At 53.5% G+C, this 25,201-nt stretch overlaps 1 protein-coding gene across 2 annotated transcripts in view; it reads left to right on the top strand.

Moving 5' to 3' along the window:
- ADCY5 (adenylate cyclase 5) overlaps positions 1–25,201 on the top strand; it is a 151,984-nt gene that overhangs the window by 77,803 nt on the left and 48,980 nt on the right. For both annotated transcript variants that reach the window (XM_058555932.1, XM_058555931.1), the window contains exons 2-4: positions 6,116–6,265; positions 10,990–11,111; positions 24,134–24,245. In XM_058555932.1, coding sequence (XP_058411915.1) covers positions 6,116–6,265; positions 10,990–11,111; positions 24,134–24,245 — 384 coding nt within the window. The remainder of the gene's footprint in view (positions 1–6,115; positions 6,266–10,989; positions 11,112–24,133; positions 24,246–25,201) is intronic.

The following is a 25,201-nucleotide window of genomic DNA, read 5'->3' as shown; positions in this document are numbered from 1 at the left end:
TGGCTTGCACTTAACTGAGGTGATTTCAGACTCTGATGTGAAGAGAAAGCACTGTGATCTGTCTGTGCAGGAGCCACTGAGAGTGGCAGAGAGTCTGGAAGAGGGAGCAGGGTGGAGTGGGAGCTGGCTCACCCTGCGTGTGCTGGGGCTGGGCCAAAGGGAAGCCGGTCGTCGGAGCTGGGGGAGGCAGATTTGAAAAGGCTCCCTGGTAGGGTTGCCAGGTAAAATATGATCACCCAGTTAAATTTGAATTTCAGATAAACAACATATAATTTTTTAGTATAAGTGTGTCCCAAATATAGCATGGGACATACTTATATTTAAAAAAAAATGTATGCGTTGTTTATCTGAAATTCATATTTAACTGAACATCTTGCCCCCCACCCCATCACCAAATCTGGCTCCCTGGGAAGTTCTGATCCCCCTCTCCCCAGACGCCACCACCACCAGACATACCCTGTGAGGCACACCGCAAGGGGCAAGCTGACTTGTCCAGAGCAGAAGCCATGCAAAATAGCCAATTGCCAGGGCGTCTTCCCCAACTCATTTCGTTCTATTCCAAACCCATTCGTCCTCAATCCTCTTTGCCCTGTGCCTTTCCCAGGCTTAGTGAGTAGTGAGCCTATTGCAGCGGGCAATGGGGCCCCCTGAAAACTCAGAGAGGAGAGGCAGTAATGGTTGCAGAGCCTAAGGCCAGCGCTGGGACATCTTTCAGCCTTCGCCAGGAGATGCTGAGCAAACCGAGCACTGTAACTTCACTCCTGGCCAAATCAAACCTGCAGCCTGCAGGCAGCGAGAGATTGGGTTTCTGAAGTGCTGGGGTTTTAGAAATGCCGGCAGGAGTTGTAAATATTCATAGGCATCTCCCCTGGGTTTCCATGCAGAGACTAGAATTCCAAACATTCCCCTCTAGCAGGGGTGTCTCCTGGTGTGGTCCTAGGACCACCTGGACCCAGACCCTGCAGGGCTTGTTTTAAAAGCAGATGCTGAGGCTGCTCCCAGGACTGAGGTTTGCTGTATCGTCAGATCTCCCCGTTACTCCAGCTGGTGTAATGTAGGTACACACACACACACACTGCATGTGGTTGGATATGTCTCGTGAGGTCGGCCCAGGGAAAACCAATGAACCCTTAGTTAGGCCTTGTTTACCCGCTGTTGTGAATGATAGTTGTTGTCATTTACCAATCAAGTTTTTACGTAAGGACAGACTTTGCACTTTTACTGTCTCTGCCTCTGTAGGGGCATATGAAGGGGCTCAATAATTGATCACTGTTTTTAGTGGAGAAGAGAGCCGGTCAGCATCTGGACTCTTGTGTCCAAGGTGTGAGATCATTTTTAAGCTACAGACTCCTTCCTAGAAGTCTGTAAGCAGAATTCCATCTGATTTTACTGATGCCTCCTCCCCATTCATAGCATTAGTGTCTGCACAGGGGCCTTGGCATCTATTCAGACCTGGGGCACAGATTCCTGCTTTTTCCGTGGGTGGTATCTGTATTTATGTGTCTCTGTGTGTTTGACGTATTGATCTCTTACTTTTTCACTCTCAGGTCCAATTTGCTGAAATCATCCTTCCCAAGGGCCTTGCTCAAGACCCCTCTCTCACACCACAGCACGCTCTTCCTGCTCACCCCGTTTTGTGTTTAGTGAATGAGAGGGAGGAACTGAGGCATACTAAGCTTAGCAAAGCATTTGGACCCCTATTGGGTTACAGTGCATCATTTTACCTGGATTTGCACCGTCTGTTGCTGTTGGCCTTCTGGCTGCAGGAGGGATCAGATTACAGCAGGAGAGGCCAGGAGGATTAGCACTGAGATGCTGCAGCAGCCAGTTGATAATTACTCGGGGGTCATGTCTCAGAATAGACTCTGGCCCCTCTTTCTGGCCTCAGAGAGAGGAAAGAATGCCCCTTCTTTGTCCAGCCCGCTCCTCACATTCTCTCTCCTGGTCCCTCCTGGATCTTTCTCCTGTTCTTTTTTATTAAAGCATCATTTACATACAGAAGAATTCACCCTTTCTGGCATAGAGTTCTGTGGCTTTGACAAAGGCATATAGATGTGTAACTACCAACACAATCAACATATGGAACAGTTCCATCACCCCAAAAGATTTCCTCCTGCTACCCCTTTTCATCAACCACTCCCCTGGCAACCACTGATGTGTTTTTAGTCTCTATGGTTTTGCCTCTTCCAGAATGCCATATAAATGGAACCATATAGTATGTAGCCTTTTGAGTGTGGCTTCTCACTCAGCATAATGTATGTGAAACTCGTCTGTGTTGTGTGTTATCACGAGATTGTTCCGTTTTATAGATGAGCAGTATTCTATTAACATTCCTGCACAGATTTTTGTGTGAACATAACTTTGCATTTCATTTGGGCAAATACCTAGGAGTGAGGTTGCTGGTCATATGGCAAGTGTATGTTTAACTTTATGAGAAATTGCCAAACTGTTTTCCAAAGTGGCTATACCATTTTGCATTCCTACTAGCAAGGCAGGAGAGATGCAGTTGCTCCACATTCTTACCAGTGCCAGTATTGGCAGTTCTTTTTTCCTTTCATTTTGTTTTTTATTTTATTTTATTTATTTTTTTTTTTTAAAGATTTTATTTATTTATTTATTTTTCCCCCCAAAGCCCCAGTAGATAGTTGTATGTCATAGCTGCACATCCTTCTAGTTGCTGTTTGTGGGACGCGGCCTCAGCATGGCCGGAGAAGCGGTGCGTGGGTGCACACCCGGGATCTGAACCCCGGGCTGCCAGCATCGGAGCGCACGCACTTAACCGCTAAGCCACGGGGCTGGCCCTGTTTTTTAATTTAATTTAATTTTAGCCATTCTAATAGTGTTTAGTATGTATCTTATTGTTTTTTAAAATTTGCATTTCCTTGATGGCTAATGATTTTGAGCATCTTTCTGTGTGCTTATTTGTCATCCTTATATCTTCTTTGGTGAATTATCTATTCAAATCTTTTGCTCTTTTAAGAAGTGGTTGTTTGTTTTCATATTGTTAACTTTTGAGGGTTCTTTATGAATTCTGGGCACAAGTCTTTTTATCAGATATACGATTTACAAATAATTTCTCCTGTTCTGTGGCATGTCTTTTCATTGTCTTAATAGTGTCTTTTGAAGGCAAATGTTCTTAATTTTGATGAAGTCTAATTTGTCAATTTATCACTTCTTTTCTTTTATGGATCATGATTTTGCTGTTGTTGATATAAGAACTCTTTGCCTAACCCAAAGTCCTATGTTTTCTTCTGGAAGTTTAATAGTTTTAAGTTTTGCATTTAAGCCTATGAACCATTTTGAGTAAATTTTTGTTTATTTTGTGAGGTTTGAGTTAATCCTGTGGATATCCCATTGTTCTGGCACCATTTGTTGAAAAGATTATCCTTTCTCCATTTGGTTGCCTTTATATATTTGTCAAAAATAAAGGTGTGATATATGATTTTGTAGACATTTTCTCTCATTCTGTGGGTTGTCTTTTCACTTTCTTGGCGGTGCCCTTTGAAGCATAAAAGTTTTAAATTTTGATGAAGTGCAATTTTTCTATTTTTTTTCTTTTGTCATTTGTGCTTTTGCTGTCATATCTAAGAAATCATTGCCTAATCCTAGGTCATGAAGATTTACTCTTGTTTTCTTCTAGTGTTTTCTAGCTGTAGCTCTTACATTTAGGTCTGTCTCTCAGTGGTCCCCAGTGACTTCCCGGGGGCGTGTTCTCAGGGTCTCTCTTCGTAGTCACTGCATTGGTTAACACTGCAGGCCACAGTCTATTTCTTCCTTCTCCTCCCTGGTCTTGGGGGCTCTTCCTTCTGAGTCTGCCCTTCCTTGCCCGGCCCCCAGCATCATGTAGGTCTTTGTTCCCTCATACTTTGGGCTTCTGCAGCAGCCTCCTGACCATCTCCCACTCCCTGCACTTCTCTGACCCCTGAAGAATCTTCCCGAAGCTGTGTGCTCATCGTGCTATTGGTTCAACACTCCTTCATGGCTCCTGTTGTGTAAGGATTGTTCCAGGCCTTCTCAGCTTGACACTCAGATGCCTCTTCAGTCGGGCTCCAGTCTGCCTTTCCGGCTCCATCTTCTCCCTGTGGACTGCCCCTCAGGACAGAGAGTCCGGGTTATTGATTCAAGGACCCTGAGTACCTCACAAGCCTGAGCTTCCTGGATACGCTCTCCAGGGACGCCCTTTCCCGTGCCTGCCAGCCTCACCCAAGATGCCCCCAACCCCAGGCTCAGCACAGCCCGGGCCTGCCCAGAGATCTCCTCTCATCACCTCTTGCTCCCCTCCTCTCCCTCTTGCTTGATGTCAGTTGCTTTCTGCTTCCTATTGCTGGTTCTCTGTCAGTCTTGAACCCTTATTTCCTCAACTGGATTGTAAGCTTCTGTAGGGCCGAGGTCTTCTTTCCTTGTGATAAGTAGGTAGAGTTTTTCTCTACCATGTATTTACAAAAAGTGACAACTGTAGGATTCCGGGGTGAATGGGGTCGTGGGAGTTGTAAATCGTCGGCAGAGGTGGTGGAGCTGGTAATCTGAGTTTGCCCCTTCCCTGAAGGCACATTCAGGAGGCATCTGGATGGTATCCAGGACGTGCTGAGGGGAGCTCACAGTGTCCTTCAGCCAGGAAACCAGAATTTGTTGTGCAGCCGAGGAGAGAGTAAGACTTTGAGATGGGAAAGAGAAAGTCTCTTTCTATTCATGGATGGGGGCAGACACGGAATAGGATGTCTCCAGGGAAAGATGGCACCACACCCAGCGTGGAGCTCACATGGCCTCCGGGCCTGGGCTGGCTGAGGACCCTGGGGGGAGGCTGGGACCACCTCAGAGCTGGGGTGAGGCAAGCCTTCAGGTAGAAGGCAGACCTGAGTCAAGGATGGGACTTTAGGATCCAGAGACAAAGAGGCTCCTGGAAGAAGAGTGTGGCAGCTGTCTGCCGGGTCACTGCTGGGCACCGGAAGTCCCAGAGGAAGAAGGCACTTAGGGACCCAAATGGACAAGTGGACTGGGGACCAAAGCAGGGCTCCTGAGGGCTGGACGAGCCACAGCGGAAGGTGCAGGGGCTGACCTAGGCTCCCTTCTGCAGTTGACACTAAGAATTAAGTTTTTAGAGGGAGTGATTGAGGCCTGGAAGCCTGAGCATCTTAGTGTGCTTCCGTCCTGTGTGGCCTGAGGCAAGGGTGGGACCAGTTTACCCAGATACCCCCGGAGCTGTACCTGCCAAGAGAAATTTTGATTAAACAGCACCTTTGCCAGGATCTGAAATGTGCTGTGTAAACTTGCTTTTGTGCGTTGTGTTGTGTTGTGTTTTAGCTTTTCAGTAAATATTCCTTTCAAAAGAATTCCAACCTTGTCTCTGCGACCTGAAGGGCAGTGGTATTTTTCCACACACACATCTGTGTCAGCACGGAGAAGGGCATCAGGAAGGAGCAGGGGCGATAGCAGACGCTCACCAGCTGGTGTGGTGGGGTTGTCAGGGGTGCTGGTGCAGAGAAGGAAGGGAAGCCTAGGAAGAGGACGTGAGACACTGTCTCACTGTGGATACTGATCTCTACTGGCCGGGAACCTTATCTTCTTCTCATTACCAGATGATTAGCACAGTGCTGGGTACCTCATGGGTAGCCAGCAAGTACTTGCTTCATTGGAGCTGATCCCTGGGGAATAATAAACTAAGCCTCCTCTGCGCAAGGGCGGCCTTTTGACCTATGCTGGACTCTGTCACACTTCCAAAAAATAAAATCTCGCCGCCCCCGTGGAACCTTCCTTGCAGTGTCCCTGCCACTCCCAACACACACACAGCTTCGTCACAGCATCGCTAATGCACTGAACCTTTTAATCTTGGGTACTGTGGACACGTTCAGTATGATTATTCAGTGACTCGGTGTCCCTAGGGCTGTACCGCGAAGGTTTGGGCTTTGAGGACAGCCCAACCGATTACATGTGGCTACTCCCAGCGGCCGGCCATGGGTGGGCATCCTTGGCATTTGTTTGCTGGCAGCTGGGTGTGTGTTTGCTCAGATGGGAGATGCAGGCTCCAAGCTTTGGGGCCAGAAGGGTGAGGGCTGGGGCTCCAGTGACTGGTGCCCGCTCCAGGTCTGAGCTCAGTGTCCTCGTCTCTCCCCCGCAGCTTGTCTCCAACGTGCTCATTTTCTCCTGCACCAACATCGTGGGCGTCTGCACCCACTACCCGGCCGAGGTCTCCCAGAGACAGGCCTTCCAGGAGACCCGGGAGTGCATCCAGGCGCGGCTCCACTCGCAGCGGGAGAACCAGCAGCAGGTGAGTGAGGCCATCCCGCCCCGCGCAGCTGGCAGGGAGCAGAGGCCCGAGACCTGCTGCAGCCCAGCTGCCCGCCTCCCCACCAGCTGTGCTCCTGACAGCTGCCCAGCCCCACCTCCCGGGTGGGGGCCCAGCCCGCAGAGGAATGTTTCCCCTGGAGAGAGCCCAGCATTCCTAGCTCTGTGGGAATGCTCTAGGAGAGACCCTAGAGAAAGAGCTCTGCCCCTGCGCTTGCCCATCGCCTCTGCAATGCCCCCCTGTGGTTTTGCAAGCAAGCCAAGCAGCCCAGGCCCTGGGCATCAGGAAGGGGCCCTTCGACCCCTTCCCCGGGGCTGATGGGTTGGAGTGTTGGGAGCATCAGCGTTCCCACCTGGAATTAAGGTCCTCGCGGCAGGAGAAGGACCGAGCTGTCAGCCCCTGTGACACCCACAGTGTCACACTAGGCACTTCCTCTGTACCGAGTTCTGGGGTTTAGTTGGGTCAGAGAAAGGAAGGTGGTCCAGTCTCACCCTAAACCTCACCCTCAGAGGACTCCATTCACGCAGGGAGGTAGGCCATTCACGCAGGCCACAGACTTCGGGGGCTTCTCCCAGTGAGCCCTGGGGCAGAGGGACCTGCCTCTGTGCTTCTCTTGGGTAAGGGCAGGACAGGGACTGAGGGCTGTGTTAGGGTTCCTTTCCTGTTTGCCTGGCATCCCGGGGCAGGAGACCTGTTTGGGGTTTAGGACCGCTGTGTCCTCTCCTGCGTGTGAACGAGATAGAGGTCTGAGAACTCCGAGACACAATGGAGCCGCATAGCTCCCAGACGGGAGGCCCGGAGGGGCCGTGTGAGCCCAGGGGAGGCAGTGGGAAGGTCAGCAGGGGGAGGGAGCTCCCACTGGAGTCGTCCAGGTCCTGGCCCTTGGAGAGAAGGTGACTGCAATCCAGGTCCTCTCTCTCCTATTTCAGTGTCTCTCCAAACCCTCCACAAACACTAGTGGGTCCTGCTCTGGGCCACATGCTGTGTCAGGCCCAATGGCAGGTGTAGACAGGGAAGGTCTGCGTTTGAGCGTGGGGATGGGGAGACAAAGGCCTGGACAGCAGTGGTCAGCTGCACTCCCCTGGCCAGCACGGAGTGCATGCTGTGGACACCAGGATGGACAGTGGTTTTACCACAGAGTGAGGGTGTCTCTGACTCCATCTGCATACATCCTAGGGGAGTTACACTGACATGGGTGGGTGACATCCAGACGCCTGAGCAAGGGGGCACAGCTCTGCAGTGTCTCTCAGGCCCTCCCCCAGTCACCGCCTGTCCCCGCTTCCCTCTAGCCCTGCTGCTGTGGCCGCTGTGTCCTGCCAGCTCCCCAACTCATGCTGTCCAGTCGGAGGCCTGGCTCGCGCCACGCACTCGTTTGGCCCTGTCTGGGCTCCTGGTCCAGCCTCTTGAATAAAGCCCAGCAGTGTCCCCAAGTCCTCTGACCACCTTTTCTTGACAAGCTCACCTCACCTTTGCACCCCGCTGGCTGCCTCAGCCCCTACCTGCCTCGGAAGCCCCCTCTCTCATCCCAGTTCCAGGTCCCAGCATCTCTCACCCGGGATCAGGACGTCTTCCTTCCCCTTCCATGTCAAAGAGTGGCCCCTCTCACCTCTGGGCGTCGCTTCTCCAGTAAAATGAGCATTTTACAGCTCATCTCAGCTTACTTGCTCTGGCCCTGGCTAGGCTGGACACTCCAGCAAATCCACAGGGATTTGGGGAGAAAATATGTTTGTCATACCATGTTCTGGGCCAAGGTACTGAGGGGAGGGGAGGCGTGCTTTCTGGGGACAGGCCCTCCTCACCCAGCTGGAGCCCAGCGGCTCTGGGGCTGCCCCTGCCCTCTGCAGAAAGGCTGCTCTGAGGATCCCTGGGGGACGCTCCTAGGTGCCACCTAATGAGGGGACTCAGATTGTTCCCTGCCCATCCCCTGCCCACTCCTCCTGACCTTCAGCCCTAGAAGTAGTTACAAAGGTAGGAAGGTCCCTCATGAATCTAAACATTTTGTAGCACACTTTCTGCTAGTCATCCTATATTTTCACAGAATCGTCCTTTAGTTTGTGTTTTTAACACCAGTAACTGTTTCCTGAGAGTTCAGTAAAGATGAGATGGCCTTCAGTGGCCATGTTCGCTGATGCCTTGGGAGCCCAGGCTGACCCACAGAGAGCACCATCCCTCACTAGTTCACCAGTGTTTCCCCAGCATAAGGCTGTCAGCTGTGGAGCTGAACAAGACAGAGCTCCTGTCTTCAGGGAGGTGGCGCATTGCGCGCACTGAAGGGAGACAGGTTAACAGACCATTGAAATACAGAGTGATAGGGGCTCTAAAAGAAGGCCCAGGTGGGCAGGGGATGCTGGCAGCCAGAGCCAGGACCCTCCTCCTGGGAAGAGGTTGGCCTGAAGGAGGGTTGGGAGCAGTGTGTGAAGATGGTGATCCTAGCTGAGAAGCTTGGGTGGGAAGGCAAGAAAAAACTGGCAGAAGCTTGGGAAGCTTCCTTTGGTTCACTCTGTCTGGAGCAGAGTGCAGATTTCAATTACAGGGGTGCTGGGAAGGGAGCATGGAGGGGTAGGGAGGAGCCAGATCGTGGAAACCTTGAGGCCAGGCTGGGGGCATGGGCTGATCCTGGATCAGGAAGCATAGAAGGGTTTTACGCAGAGCAGTGATGTGGTCAGACGTATGTTTTGGAAGGATCACGCTTGCAGTGTGGAGGATGGATCAGAGGCAGCAAGCTCAGAGACAGAGAAATCGCTTCAGAGAGTGCCCCGGTCATCCAGGCCAGACCTGAAGGAGCAGGCCAGGCACAGGAAGGGGGTGGGGGGAGTGAGGGCGTTGAGTTGCAGTGGAAAATAAGGAGGAGTGGGCTCAGCGGGTCCAGAAGAATCCACATTTGATGTGGCTGGTGGACCCCAGGGAAGCGTTGGAGGTTTTGAGCAGGAGAGCGACATGTCCTGGAGAGACTGGGGCCCAGGAGCAAGGAGGGCTGAGGAGAGGCTGTTTGGCCAGGACAGCGTGGCCAGAGTCCTACAGTCCGGTAAAAACGGCATGTGGGCGGTGGAGGCGGATGCAGAACAGAAAGGACAAGTCCGAGAGCTGTGTCCAGATCAGCAGGACGTGCTCAGTTCCGGACGGGGCCCGGGGCTGAGGGGAGAGGATGAGTCTCAGAGGAGAAGTTCTGAAAAGTCAGAGCAGTTTCCATGGGCGGGGTCTTGAGCCTGGTGATCAAGAGAATGGGGTGTCGTGGACAAAGGCAGGGAACTTGAAAAGAAGAGCCACCTGGGATGAAACTCCGGAAGGGGAGTATGGTTTGGGGTGTGGTGTCAAGGTGGTGGTGGCAAGACCCTGGGTGGGCAGCCGGAGACTCAGGAGCCCTGGATAAGGGAAGGGGAGTGGGAGGTGACCAGGAGAGCTGCTGGTGGAAACCCTGCTCCCAGAGGGCAAGAGTGAGCAGAAAGAGGACAGAGGTGGGGATGCGGTCTGTGTGGGGCCAGGAGGAGGGAGAGAAGCCAGAAAAGATGCAGGAGAGGGAAACGAGTCTCAGGGCCGCACGAGGGGGTGGCCCAGCATCCGGTGCCACATGAAGGACAGGAGAATGAGGGGGGCTGGAGGAGGCAAAGATGAAAGGCTCCAGGTGAGAGAATTCTGTGAGCGAGCCTGGCAGAGAGCCTGGCGTGGGTAGTGGGCTGTGGAGGGCACAGGTGGAGGGAGCAGGTGGAGGGCACAGGTGGAGGGAGCAGGTGGAGGGCACAGGTGGAGGGAGCAGGTGGAGGGCACAGGTGGAGGGAGCAGGTGGAGGGCACAGGTGGAGGGAGCAGGTGGAGGGCAAAGGTGGAGGGAGCAGGTGGAGGGCACAGGTGGAGGCCGCCCGCCTTGCAGGCAGCTGGACCTCTTGAGCAGGCTGGGCCCAGAGGAGACCACAGAAAGGGGGCGAAGTCCAGACCCCATCATGGCTGACGTGACCCTCCGCCCTCTCCCTGCTTCTCTCCCTCCTCCTCTTCGACAGGTTTTAACCTCTCTGTTTCTCAAAGCCGGTGTGCTTTCCCTCTCTCCTGGGCCACTGTCCCCTCCGTGGAAATGGAGCCCCCGCTTCTCACCTCGTCCTCTGGTCCCCATGAAGCCTTTTCTACACCCCACTGCTCCCTAGCCTAGGTCTCGTGCCCCTGCTCAGTGCCCTGTAGTAGCCTGTGCCCCCATGAGTCTGGGGGGCTTTGTGGAGGAGGAACATTGTCTGTCTCGTTCACGGTTATAACTCCTGGCACCCAGCATGATGCCTGGAATGGTAGATGTTCAATAAATATTTGATGACTAATTGAATGAGTCTCATTTAATGCTCTCAGCACCCCATCCCCGTTTACAGATGAAGAACCTGAGGCCCAGAGAAGTTCAGTAATTTGCCCAAGGTCACACAGAGTCTCAGGTGACATCTAGGATTCTAGCCCAGGTGCTCAGTGCTACCGGTTCACCAGGAGTGCTTTTCCCCATGTACACCGAGGAACCGGGAGATGTCCCAGGGAGACGGGGCCAGGAAGCCCTGGGGGCCTGACTCCACTCCCTTGCCCCCCGCCACAGGTGTTAGCCCCACGAGTTTCAGGAGAGCCTGAGAGGTTTTCCAGGGCCCGGCAGGTGGGGGCACAGGTGTGGAGGACTCAGCCTGGGGAGGGGACTGCCAGGCAGGTGGAAGGAGCTGTGACGAAAGCATCTGCTTCCCTCCCCAGGAGCGGCTCCTGCTGTCTGTCCTTCCCCGTCATGTTGCCATGGAGATGAAAGCAGACATCAACGCCAAGCAAGAGGATATGATGTTCCATAAGATTTACATCCAGAAACATGACAACGTGAGGTAGGGGTGAGGCGGGGGGGCGAGGGCAGGGTGGGAGGACTGAACCCCAAAGGAGATGACATCCCCACTCCTTCCCCTTCAAGGGGGCACAGCCCAACATGGTGGTCTGGTGGTTTCGAAATGTGTGTTGTCTGGGGCACCCCAGCCCTGCCCCTCTAGGTCTGTTAAGTGAATTATTACGGGGTGGAGGGAGGAGGTGAGGCTGCAGGCAGAGGATCTAGAAGGAAGGAGGAGAAAGGAGAAAGCAACACCGTCAGCTCTTGGGGAAGCTCCTAGCCCAACAAGGGAGACAGAAAGCTTAGACTTGGGACCCAAATATCACCATCGTCACCTCAATCTTCATTACCATCTAGCAGCTTCCATGCCTTCCAGCCAGTGTGTTCCAGGCACTGTACCAGGCATTACCCACCTCGTTGTGAATCCTCCTGACAACCCTGTAAGGTGGGGACCTTTATCAGCATCCCTCGCTTAGAGATTGAGCTCAGAATGGCTAAGACCGTTGCCCAAGGTCACTCAGCCAGGAGTGGCAAAGCTGGGGTGCACTCAGGTCGGCCTGCCCCAAAGCCCACGCTCCCTGTACTGCGTGTTTACTGCTTCCCTAGACAGAGCTGCTGACAGCAGGACGTGCAAACAGATGTAGATTAATAGAGTGCAAAATCTGCCTTTGGGTTCCACGGGGACACGAAGCGATGCAGTGGCTGGCTTCCTGGGGAGCCTGACAGTCCTCCAGTATGCCCAGAAAAGGAGCTGCCATGTTCGCCTTAGAGGGATTTACTTTCTCCCTGGGTGAGTTTTCCTAGGACCCACGAGTGCTCCAAGGTTGATGCAGACAGAACCCTTTGGAGGCTTGGGATGAATTTTCAAGAAAGGGATTAAATGGAATCATGGAAATTATTGCACACACCCCTGCGTGCACACACACACACCCATCCATTCAGGGTGAGGCTGATGGCCACAGGGAGGTGGGGAGGCACTCTGTGTTTTCATGCAGAGTGGGCAGAATTGCCCAGTTCCCAGGTGTGCCCTGGAATCCAAGACTGTTGGTTCTGCTGTGTGTCCTTTATCCATCTCCCAAAACAGACTCTAAGCCTTTGGAAGAAAAATGGACCTGCACAACACTTTTGTCCTCAGTTTTTGGGGTATCCCAACCCACCTGAGGCCCATCCACACTCCACCGTCAGGCAGGGACAGTGTGGCCAGCAGTAGCCTTGGTCTTGGGAAGAAGCCTGCCCTGGCTGAGTCTCCATGCCCAGCAGGGGTCCTGAGGGGCTACAGGCTCCTCAGAGTGGAGCTCAGAGAGGGAAATGGGGTCCGGGCCTTGGTAGGTGGCACTGACGTGCTGGTTTCCCGCTACTCCTCCTCACACCCACCTCTCCTCACATCGTGGAATAATCACTAACAACACTAGTTAATACTTGTATAGAACTTTCTTTAACCCACGCACTGTTCTAAGTGCTTTCATAGATTCACTTAGTCCCCACAATAAATATAGGAGGTTGGTGCTATTATTATCGCCATTTTACCGGTAAGGAAACCAAGGCACAGAGATTAACTTGTCTAAGATCCCGTAGCTGGTTAAGTGGGAGAATTGCTCCCAGAAAGCTTTCAGATATCAGAGTCTGTACCTAGCCTGACGACTGGACAGGTGTTTTTTATATGCTCAAAAGAAAGGAGTTTGTATGGGGACTCTGTGGGAAGGAGTCTTGGGGAGACCCCAGGCCAAGAGGAGACTCAGAGGAGAGGGAGAAGAGAGGTTTGGCTCCCAATGTGTGTGTGTGTGTGTGTGTGTGTGTGTGTGTGTGACTGAGTACCCACCAGGGGCATTTCCTGTCTGATGGCAACCCCTCAGATCTGGGGGACTCCACCTTATGACATGTAAAGAAACAGCCTTCCCTGTTAAAACAAATCCCAGAGGCCCAACGTTCAGGTGAGGAGTGACCTTCCAAGTGGTCCCAACACGTACAAACCCCTGAGCTCTCCCCTTCTGGAATTTTCTCTCTTGCCCCAATCTCACCGTTGTTCCTGGCGGACCCTGGACAAAAGGTGCTTTCCTTGATTGCTCTCAGCACACAGAGCTTTCAGCAGATTTCACTCAAATATAAAGTGGAACACAAAGGAAATCCAGAAAATTCACTGCTCAGAAGCAGTTGGCATTCAAGGCACAAGTTCTCAGCCTGGCTTGGCTACACACGGCATGTCTCGCCACCTCTGCATCTCTGTGCAGTACCTGCCCTCTCATCCTCTGTCCTCCTGCACGGCGGGCATCGCCTTACTTCCCGTCCCACAGTTGCTGGCTCTTGGGCCCCCAGCCCTCCAGCAAGGGAGTTTGGTCAGAGGGGCTCACTCAGGCCTCTTCCACCACCACAAGGAGGGGCCCACCCTTGGGGTGACACCCCCTCACCCCTCCATTCCTGAAGCGGCTGTGACTTTGGGTCATCGCATGGCCAGAGTCAGGCCCCAGCCACAGTGGGGCTATTTCTGTTCTAAGACGTGCTCAGGATCAATGACAGCAATCGGGAAAGAGATGAAAGGAGAGGAGAACCAAGATGCCATCATTTTCATGGGGACAGACATAATTCTGACTCTGAAATTGCGGGGCTAGAGGTGGCTGGTACACATCAGAGGCCAGCCACCAGCAATCATATGCAAATATCCCGTCGGGCCCCTTTCCCTGTTCCGTTAGCAGCGCTGCAGCGCTGAGTGCAGCTCATGATGGAAACACATTGCATGCTCGTGTCTCTGTTTTTGGGTTGAACCTTTGACCTGGGTGGGGGTTGAGTAGTAGGTGGAGGGGTGACATCATAGTGTAGAAACGCACTTCAGGGCTGGGCTCGTGGTACAGTGGTTAGGCCTGGGGCCCGGGGTCAGGCGGCCCTGCGTGTCACCCCAGCTTTGCTGTTTCCTGGCTGTGTGACCAGGGCAAGTGACAGGTATTGAACCACTCTGAACCTCAGTTTCTTCACCTACATAAGAGGATAGGAAGAGTACCTACTTAGTAGGGTTGTAAAGAGTAAATGAAATAATGTGATGAGAGCGCTTAGCACAATATCTGGCACAGAACAAGTGTTCAGTAATTGGGAGCAGCTATGATTGTTGTTACTGTTATTATTATGATGATTATCACATTCCTATCAACAAAGAAGGGCCTGGGGAGTCTCGAGCTGGAGAAGGGCGATGAGTCACATTCGTCAATTCTCTGTGGAGCTGTAATATTTAGAAAGGGTGATGACATGCTGTTCTCTAGCCCCACAGAGAGCAAGGCCACAAGAAAAATAAATCAACGCTGCGGTGTGACAGATTGGGCCTGGATCTGCGGAAAGGGAAGAGACTAATGGGTGGGGGGAGAGTTTGGCCTGGGCAGGGAGGGGTGACAGACAGGTGGTCACCACTCTCTGTGGCCTCATCCTCCTCTGGCCCTGAGGAGAATGGTTGCAAAGCATTCAGTTCCCGGGCCTGCCAGGAGCCTGTCAGATGCTTTGGTCCTGAGCCACCGCTGGCTATGGGCGGAAGCAGGCCAGAGGCCAAGGTGCCCCTGGAGACCTCCCTGGGGCCCCTCAGATGCCTCTCCCGTCTGACGTGTGGTAACAGATGGAGATGCCAGTTGGGGCGGGGGCCCGTTCCCGGGATGTCAGACCTGTGGCTTGAGAGCCCTCCTGCCTGTCCGCACCTCCCCCCAGATACCTGCCCTCCTGCTGCAGCAGTGCCGGGGTCAGAGGTGGGCTATGCTGTCCCCACTCCCCGACATGCCAGCAGAGGCTGCTCTGGGCTGGGGGCTCCTGGTGCTCTGCTTTGGGAAGAGGGAGATCGGGGTTGGAGGAACGGGCCAGCCAGAGAAGGCACCACATCAGGGGAGGTCCGTCCCCGTGGGTCACAGTGAAAGTACAGGTGCAGCCACAATCCAGGTGCCACTGGATCACCCCAGCCAAGAGGCCATTGTTGTGGAGCAAGGTGAGTGTCTGTTGAGCAGACTGCTTCTCACCCTGCTCTGCCACTTAGTAGCTGTGGGGACTTGAGCAAGTCACCTAATCTAAGCCTCAGTTTTCCCATCTGTAACACAGGAATAGTGATGTCCGTTCACTCGCCCATTCAGTGGGTGTTGTACTTCTGCCTCCATCAGTGGGGACCTCCAGCCGCGTGCTCACACTTAGCTAGAGGCAAGGATGGTAATGGGAAGTAAGGCATCTGACATCTCACCTTCTGTTTGAGAGGACACACCCTCAACGGATTAATTAGTCACTGGGAATGTACCGCATGAGGAGTGGGGGCAGTGACTCTGCGGACATGGGCGTTGCATTGTAGCAAAGTATAGATGTTAAACAATTTCCCACTCAATTATTCTGTTACAGTTGTGATAAAAGCCACAAAGGAGCCGAGCCGATATGAGGGGGCCCTGGGGCTCCTTGCAGGGGTGCTGGTGGGGCAGATGAGATTGGGTGTGTAAAGCCCCTGGCCGGGCTCCTGGCTCAGGAGGTGGCTGCAGACTGCCCGCCCTATGGAGGTGGAGCAGGCTACTGGGCAGGCTGCCAGGGGAGAGTCAAGGGCGGGTAACTCAATACCCCAAAGGTTTCAGGGGACAGGGAACGCCCCAGCCAGCCTGAGAGGGTGCTGAAGAATTCCCCGCTTCCGCAAGGGTCCCTACTGAACGAGGAGGCCCGCGCCTGATTGGCCTGTCCCCACGCTGGAGCCCTCAGGTTCTAAAGGCTGTAGGTGGTAGGGGGCCCGGGTTCAGTCCAGAGACTCTGCTTTCTGCACAAATGGAGAGAAGGCCGCCTCCTCCAGGGAACGCCAGTCCCCTGCTGAAGAAACACCGGCCTCACAGCGCTCCATCTGTTTGGATCCTGGGAGGAGTTCAGGATGGAGTGGGGGGGTTTTGGTTCACTGGCTTGAATCAGAGCCTCATTCTCAGGGACCCAGCAGCCCTGTGGGGCTGCAGCCGGGGGCCTGGCCAAGGGACTGCTGACCCAGGTGTGGAAATGAGGTAACACGCCCTCCCTGCACAGCAGGGGTGTAGCAGAGTCTAGGGGGGCTGCCCTGCTCTCACTCCTTCCCTCTTCCTTCCCTTCTCTGCCTACTCCCTACCAAACCTCCCCCTTTTAAAATTATCATCTCCTCTCCTGTCTCCTTCAAGGACTTGGCTGTGTTCCCCAGGTCGCTCTGGCGTCTGGCTCAGCTACTGCGCAGTTCTGAATTATGATGACCTCGCGACAATGTCCGTGATTCTCAGATACCCGTGGGCGGATTGTGCACCGTGTGGGCAGACAGGGAAAATGTTTACCTCCAGTCACGTCCCCAGCCATCTGACCACATGAGGAGTGGTCCATAAACACCAGGCATTCCTGTTTCCAACCTGATATTAAGAAAAGTATTCTGAACTCTACACTCATACCAATTAGAGATATAAGTGGTCTTTATATTATTAGCTCATTCATTCCACAAACATTTACTGAGCTGCTACTATGTGCCAGGCATGACTAGGAGTAGATGGAAGAGACACTGTGCTTGCCCCTCACTGTGAGGAATATCTGGCCCTCACCAGTGAGGCAGGGCTGAGCCGGGCACTATGGGAAAAGTGGCCTGAGGACCAGCTGGCCCCATGGGGGAGCCCGTGGGGTTGAGTCTTTTCTTTTTAATTAACTAACTAATTATTTTAGTTGTAGTAAAATATACATAGCACAAAACTTACCATTTTAACCATTTTTAAGCGTACAGTTCAGTGGCATTAAGTACGTTCACATTGTTGTGCAACCATCACCACCATCCATCTTCAGAACTTTTTTCATCTTGCTAAACTGAAACTCTGTACCATTAAACATTAACTCCACATTCCTCCCCTCCCCCTACCCCCTGGCAACCACCATTCCACTTTCTGTCTCCATGAATTTGACAGCTCTATGTACTTCATATAAGTGGAATCATACAGTATTTGTCCTTTTGTGACTGGCTTGTTCACTAGCATAATGTCTTCAAGGTGTCATCCATGTTGTAGCACTTGTGTCAGAATTTCCTTCCTTTTTAAGGCTGAATCGTATTCCACTGTATATATATTACCACATTTTGTTTTTCCACTCATCTGTTGATGGACACTGGACTGCTTCCACCTTTGGCTATTGTGAATAACACTGCTATGAACATGGGTGTACAAATATCTCTTTGAGTCCATGCTTTCAATTCTTTTGGGTATATACCTAGAAGTGAAATTGCTATAACATATTCTGTTTGTTATTTTTTAAATAACCCCATATCGTTTTCCATATGGGTTCACCATTTTACTCTTCCACTAGTGGTGCACATGGGTTCAAATTTCTTCACATCCTTGCCTGGGGTTGGGTCTTGACCTGAGTTTGTCTTGGGACACAGAAGGGGGATCGATGGGGAATGGAGCCAGCAGCCAGCAAGGACTTATCATTTTAGCTCTCTGGGCTCAAAATGGGGACCTGGGGGGAGACAGGAAGGGAGAGAAGTCAGGGCGAAGAGGGGCTGACCTGTTGAACATGTCAGGCTGTGTTTGTGATACAACTGGAATCAGTTGTGATTCGTGATTCTGATTCTAATCAGAATTCAGGCATAAGAAGGATTGTTCTGGGCGGAGGAAGTCAAAGAAGACATCATGAAGGTGGAAGGATTAGAATCAGGTCCTAAAAGAAGAATGTGATTTGTTTTTGACCTTTTAAAAATAAACATTCTTATTATACAGAGGATGCATGTTCTTTGTAGGAAAATAAGAGCAGTATAGACATGAAGATAAAAAGCGCCATGTTCTCACCCCCCAGAGGTCACTGCTGCTGGGTCTTGGTGCGGTCCCTTTTCCCTTCATGGGCTTCTCCTTTGGGAAGCAGTTCCCCGGCTCTTCCCAGACTCTGTAGACAGAAAGTCTGGAGGTGCTGCGGGGTAGCACATTGTCGGGGTGGTGGGAGTCGGATTTGGTGGGCAGAAGCAAGATCGAGGGGTCAGGGGATGGAATGGGGTCTGCAGGAGGCCCTGAGTCTGGCAACGTGGATTCCAGGACGTACACTGGCCCCAGACCCCTGGACCTGGTCCTGATGGCCGAGCCAGTCGCAGGGCCCCTCCACTTTCTGAAGGAAGGTGTCCTGTTTCTGTGAGTGGAGTGGATTCTCCCCGTCGGTGGAATCTGTGCAGACGTCCCGTGGGTTCAGCATCCTCTTGTTGGCCTTGCCCCTTTGCCCCTCCCAGCCTGTGCCCTCAGATGCTTCTTTGGCTGCTCCTAGTCCTTATGCCCGGCTCTAATCATTTTCCACCACTCCTTGCAAAACGCCCAGTTGTCTGGTATCCATTCCCAGCCACATGTTGCCAAGACCACACCTGATTGTGCTGCCTGCCTAGTGCATGAGTGACCCATCGCTCCTCGTTTATCTTCAGGGGCCTGGACCCAAGAGGCTCCCCAGTTGTATGGCTTGGAGCAAATGGAGGGCACACTGCAGGGGCAGCCCTCTTGGTCAAGAAGAGACCCCAGCCTGTGGCTAGGCCTCCCCAGGCCTCATGCCGGGGCCCTCCAGGGCGCTCCCTGCCCTGTTTCCCCGAGACCTTCAGCTCCCGCCGGGCCCAGCATCCTGGGAGTAGGGCTGAGACCTTGCCATACTCCCTGCCCACCCCACCCCATGACCTCTGTTCCCCGAGGCCCCTGCTCCTCAGGGCTCACCGTGACAGACGGTTTGCCTCTTGGCATTTCTTGAGTCCCCTCTCCGTGCAATGCTGCGGAATGCAGGAGATCAGAAGATCAAGTCCTCGGCGCTGCCGTTTGCCCAGACCACAAGGAGAACTCTGCTCCGGTGTTCAGAGGTGCTGCTGGATGTGGCTTCCGCACAGGAGCGTGGTCAGACGCTGACAACTTCATCAAGTCACGGCGCCTGTTGGGAGCGAGAGGGAGCAACGGTGAAGAAACGCGCTTCACCAAAACTGCATGCCGTAAAGCCGAGCAGAAGCTGTGACAGAGAGCTGAAGGGCCTATTGTGGTAATTGGGATGAAATGCCTGCCCGCTCCTGCCTCTGGAGCAGAATGCAAGCGACCGTGAGTGATGAATGGCAGGCAATTAGGGAGGAGCGCACAGCCAGAGTGGGCCTTCCCCGGCTTCAACTGATCATGTTGCCAAGATGAGCTCGCAAGTGGGAGCTAATCGATGAATTAGCACCTCGCTGTATGTCTGGGCCCAGTGCGGGTTGTAAGATGGCCTTCAGAATTACCAAGGAGCAGATCAGGAAATCTTGGCCAGCAGAACAGAGTCTGCCACTGGGTAAACCTCATGAAACAGGCGCCTCCAGAGGTGACAGTCACCAAGCAGAATGCTCCCCAGGCATCAGGGGAGTAGGACTTAGCCTCTGACAGGAGGTTGGGGGAAGGCGGAGGTGGCAGAGTTTCCATAAATGTGTAGGAGAGGCTGCAGGGGTTCAGAATTGAGACCTCGGAGACCCTGTCCAAGCTTCCTTGCACGTTAGAAGCCCCACTTTGAGCCACCTCCTCCCTGGCTGGCTGCTCTGTCGCACCACCTAAAGGGAGCCAGCAACCTCCCCCTCCCTGATTCCACAGCAGCCGCTGAAAGCCCTGGGAGGGGGCTGTGGGAGAGCAGATCCCAGGAGACTGGAGGGAGCGTCAGGCTTTCTAAGTCACCTGAAGGCCCCGCACACGCCCATGTTGTTTCCGACATCTCCTGGCACAGAACCAGGAAGCTGCCCCCATGGCCTCCGTAACCATTCCCCTATTTGTTCCAGAACATTGCTGGAGCGTCTGCTGGGTGCGAGGTCGTGGGATCTGCAGGCTTGTGTCTCAGATGACGTGCTTGGGACCCCAAGAGGCCCACTGGGGTAGAAAGAAGAGCTATTGGAGTTACTGGTCCTGCCTCTTACTTGCTTTGAAACTATGAATATTCTTTGCCATTCAACAAATATATATTGGGCACTGTTGTGGGTTGAATTGTGTCCCCCTAATAGATATGTTGAAGTCCTAACCCCTGGTACCTGTGAATGCGACCTTATTTGGAAATAAGGTCTTTGCAGATTAAATCAAGTTAAGATGAGGTCATGCTGGATGGGGTAGGCCCCTAATCCAGTGTAAGTGGTGTCCTTATAAGAAGAGGAGACACAGAGACACACAAGGAGAACCCCATGTGACGGCAGAGGCAGAGATTGAGTGATGGCAGCTACAAGCCAAGGATTGACAGCCACCCCCAGAAAGAGGCAAGGAAGGATTCTACCCAGAGTCTCAGAGGGAGCACAGCCCTGCCAACACCTTGATTTCAGACTGCTGGCCTCTAGACCTGTGAGAGCATAAATTTCTCTTGTTTTAAGCCACTCAGTTTGTGGTGCTTTGTTATAGCAGCCCTGGGAAATTAATACAGGCACCTGCTATGTGCTGGGGGTGTGTGTGTGTGTGTATGTGTGTGAAGGGTGGATAGAGCAGAGGGCACGGTGGACATGAGCTGTCCTCATCCATTCGGTCAGTCGGTTGCAGATTTTATTGAGCAGGTATTCTATGTGCCAGACATCGTGCTGGGGTGGGATGTAGCAGGGAATGGAACAGACAAAAATCCCTCCCTCGGGGACTTCACATTCTAGGCAGGAGAGACGGACAGGAGCATAATAACAAATAACTACAACAGTAATAATAAATAGCATATTAGACGGTGAAAAGTGCAATGGAGACAAACACAGCAGGGAAGGGAGACAGGCTTCTGGGAGGGTCATAGATTTAAATAGGGTGGCGGGGGCCTCCTTGAGAAGGTGGCATTTGAACTGGTACAGTGGTTCTCAACCCCGGCTGCAAATAGAATCACCAGGGAAGCTTAAAGTAAACAAAACAGAACAAAAACAATCAATAGCAGAGCCCCACCCAGGCCAATTAAGTCGGAATCTCAGGGGTGGGGCTCTGGGACTCTGCAAAAGCTCGGGAGTGATTCTAGTAGAATCAGGTCTAAGAACCACTGGTCTATTGGGAGGAGAACCCAGTGAGGTGCCCTGTGGAGGAGGAGGATCGCAGGCCCGCCCACGTCCCTACGTGGCACGCAGAGGCCGGTCCCGCCTGAGTGGCTGGGTGTGCAGGAAGGGGTCAGAGCTCAGTGAGCCCCGGGCCACACACATCTCCTCCTGTTCCAGGGGCGGCCCATTCTCCTCCCTCTTCTCCTCGGCTTGGCGCTGTGGGCTCCCTTGCTCAGTAGCAGGCCTGCCTCTGCTGGATTCTGGAACTTTGTTCTTTCCTACCATGAGGGTCTCACCAGCCCCCAGAGCCAGGCTTCTGCTCTGTGGCCTTGGACCCAGGGTGGAACCCCCGCTGGGCCTGGTGTCACCGGCTGTGCATGTGAAATACTGAGGTCAGCCCGGGGCTCCCACTGAATGTCTTCCTCAACTCTGGTGCAGCCGAGCTTGGCCCCAACCTGTCTTGGCTTTGAGTTCCTGAGAGCTAAAGAAGAATTTCCAGAACAACTTTGTAACGGTGCTTTACGCAGGCTGGGAGAGACTCTTCTCTTCTTCCTGGGTGGAGTGGGGCGGCCACCTGAGAGCCGGGGAAGTGGCAGGTGGGCCGAGATGGGGGTCTGCACCTATTAGTTCAGAAGCCAGATCAGCATCTGGAGCACGGCGCGTCCCCGTCACCCGCTCCTCTCTCCCCCAGAATGCCTGACGCCCACAGACGCCCCCCCGGGCGAGGCGCTGGGTCTGTCTGCAGGGTCAGACACCAAGCATCAAAGCGTGATGGAGACTCCAGACTCCCTTTCATCTTCTGAGCCTGCTGCCCCCGTGGCTGCCCACTCCAGAGCAGCTTGTCTGATGTCCTGAGTGCTGTGGCCTGACGGGACGGTGTCTCTCCTCTCCGCTCCTCCTCCTCACCTTTTCTTCTTTCCCCTCATTGTCTCATCTCTTCTCACGTCCCCGCATTTCTCCCACTCTCTTTGGCTTTCCTCTGGCAGTTGTCTTTGCTGATTTGGGCTGGGATCAGAGTGGCCGGAGGGGCCGGGATGCCTGGAGACAGCTCTGGGCTCGGGGCCTGGGCACTGCCCTCCTATACTTTCCTGGGAGGTGACACAGCCTGGCTGAAGCCCTGGGATGTGCTCCCTGGTGGCCCAGCCTCTCTCCACGTCTTCTCATGTGAGCTGGTGAGCAGCTGCTGAGTGTGGTCCCTCTGGAAAGAGTCCTGTCCTCACCCATCTACAGCAGCTCACACATGCCCCTTACGCCTCCCTCTGTCCCACGTACAATGCCAGACCATTGAATTACGCTTGTATTTGTTTAAGATGACTGTGGGGCCAAGAGACAGCATAATATTTACTGGTTCAACTCCTGGACTGTGGAGCCAGGTTGCCCGTGTGGCCTTGGGCAGGTGACTCAACCTCTCTGTGCCTCGGTTTTCTCACCTGTAAAAGGTGAATACTAACCTCACAGTGATTGAGAGGCTTAAATGAATTAATACATATAAAGTGCTTAGAACAGTATCCAGTTGTTTTAAAATGTCGGTTTTATTATTATCTAGTTGTGGTGAGGCCAACGGACCAGGAGATGACTGCCCTTGAAAAGGCAGTTTGTTACTCCCAGTTCCCAACAGGAGAGGGCGCGCCACACCATGGGGGGGGGTGCTACCCGGGGAAACACCAGGGTCAAGCAGGAGGCAGAGGGAGCAGGAGGGAAACATAGGCAAGAGCCTTTATTGTGGTTTCTGTGGGAAGGAACAGGTGAGGCAGGGTCAGCAGCCTTAAGATTGGCTCCTGTGAGTAATTTCAGTGGGCTCTGGGATGTAGGGACCATCCCGAGTTACCTGGTACCTGTCCCTGGGTGATGAGGGCAGAGGAGTAGGGACCCCGGGTGTGAGAGCCTGATTGGGCTTGGGGCTCTGGGCTCCAAGGCAAGTTGTTGACTGTCTCTAGGAACTGGCCAGCCCAGAGGAACAGGCTCCCTGGAGCCATATGACCCCAGATGTCAAAAACCAGAGTGGAAAGACATGCTTAATGCACCCACACACATTTTTGGAATAAAATGACAAAATATGTTTAGTTCTCCATTCTCAATTTAAGCAATGAGACTGTCAGTGTGGAGCCTCAGGGGCCCCGTGTTGTAGTGGGAAGAGCAGAGGCCCAGGAGGATGATCCCACTGTGCTGGGTCTCAGGCCTCTTCCCTGAGGCTCTGCCTCATCACTGTGAGGTGGGGACCCCAAGCCCTGGCCTCAGGGCTGCCTAGAGGACTCAGATGCTGTGTTGGAAGCTCCTGTCCTGGTGTCTGGCCAGTAAGAGCATCTCAGGACAAGAGAGTCACTACGATCTTGTGTCCATTTTAAGAAAAAGATTCTAGGGGCCCTCACACATGCTGGCTCTGGGGCCTCACCTCCAGTAGTCTGTTATGAAAGAAAGGAAAACGTTTTCAATCTTGGGAACATGAGTCTTAGAAATGGATAAAAGATCCAAAACATGCAACACAGGGACGGCTGCTGCATTTTATGGGGCTCCTGGGGCTGAGGCCGGAGGAGCTGGCAGGGACAAGTTGGAGGCTTCCAGAGATGCATACTGGCTGTGTCTTCCTCTCTCTCCTTCTGGGCCTCTTTCAGTCTGTCCTTACTAGAGGATTCCCTCGGGATGGAGGGCTTGGGGTCGGATTCCCTTGTGTATGGAGCTGGGAAGGGAGACCTTTGTATGGCTGCCATTCAGGCCTGAAACGCTCTCCAGAGCAGATGAATCAAAGGCCCCTCATCCCCAGGCCCAGCTTTCTTGAGGAGACAGCTCAGGGGTCAAACAGGGCCTGGCCCCTGTCTGTGGTCACCTCAGGCAGCTGCACACTCCCAGCCTCATGCGCCTCTGCCCCTTTCCTCCTGGGGGAGCGAGTGTGCAGGTAGAGTGCAGAAAGGAGGACCCGATTGGCGTTTCCCCACCAGCCGGGAGAGGCCATCTTCTTGTCTCTCCGGCGCCAGGAGCCGTTTGGAGCCCCGCAGGACTCTCGCTGGCCGGCAGCCCTCCTATGGCCGAGGGTGGGCCCTGGCTGTGTCCCTCGACCTTCCTCCCTCATGGGGGTCTTCCTCCACCTGTCTCCCTAGCATCCTGTTTGCTGACATTGAGGGCTTCACCAGCCTGGCGTCCCAGTGCACTGCCCAGGAGCTGGTCATGACCCTCAACGAGCTCTTCGCCCGCTTCGACAAGCTGGCCGCGGTGAGTCACCCTGCCCACTGCTGTCGGGCACCCCGTGTGCCAGAGCCGGGGCCAGAAGGGTGGCCTGATCTGGGCTGCCTGAGGGAGGGGCTGTGGTCAAGGACTTGCTGAACTCCAGGAATAGACCTTTGCCAAGCTGTGCCCTTCTGGGCAGAGCCCGCTGTGGAGAACTGGTGATGAGCGGAGGGGCCGCATGGGCTGTGCCTGTGTGTCCTCGCGCCCCATGTCTGCCCCAGCCACACTCTCAGTTGGAGATGCTTTCACAGTGTCACCAGTCACGAGGGAGAGCAGGTGAGCCCTCCATCGGTGGAAGGGGGTGGTGAGGCCTACTGGTAATACTGCCCAGACCCCAGAGGAATTTCCACTTGCTGGGCAAATTAGGTATCATAGAGCCACTTTCCTGATGAGATTGGCCGGAGTGATCAGAGAATGAGCCTGAATCCCAACTGGCCTGCAGACAGCTGTGTGCCACCCCCAAGAGGCTTCCTGAAAGAAGACTCTTTCAGTGTTGCGACAAATTAGCAGTCACACCCCTTGGCGTGGAGGGGTGAACAACACATTCGTTCATTAGGTCCCTGTTTCCGCTTCTGTCATCCTTTCCCAGCTTATGTGGCTTTGAGTGATGCTCTGAGCCTTTTGTAGAGTCATTATTTGTCAGAGCCACTTACTGCAATGTCCACCAACATGTGGATGTGTCCCCTTTGCCCTCCCAGGATGCCAGACCAGATGGTTGATGAGAGGCTGGTGCCGGGGCCTCTGCAGGGATTCGATGGTGGGCCCCACACCTCACTCATTATTTTTATCGCTGAACGTGGGTGAGGTGGACGGATTCATGCTGGGCACTTGGGCATTGGATGAGCCTTAAATGAGAGTCCAGGCCACACGGGTACTTGAGTGCCAGCATCCCAGCTTCATGCAGTAGCTTCCGGGAGCCAGATTTGGACAGCTCCTAATTG

This window comes from Diceros bicornis, chromosome 15 (assembly GCF_020826845.1).
Source record: "Diceros bicornis minor isolate mBicDic1 chromosome 15, mDicBic1.mat.cur, whole genome shotgun sequence".
Taxonomy (NCBI): domain Eukaryota; kingdom Metazoa; phylum Chordata; class Mammalia; order Perissodactyla; family Rhinocerotidae; genus Diceros; species Diceros bicornis.
This window is presented reverse-complemented; position numbering and strand designations above follow the sequence as displayed.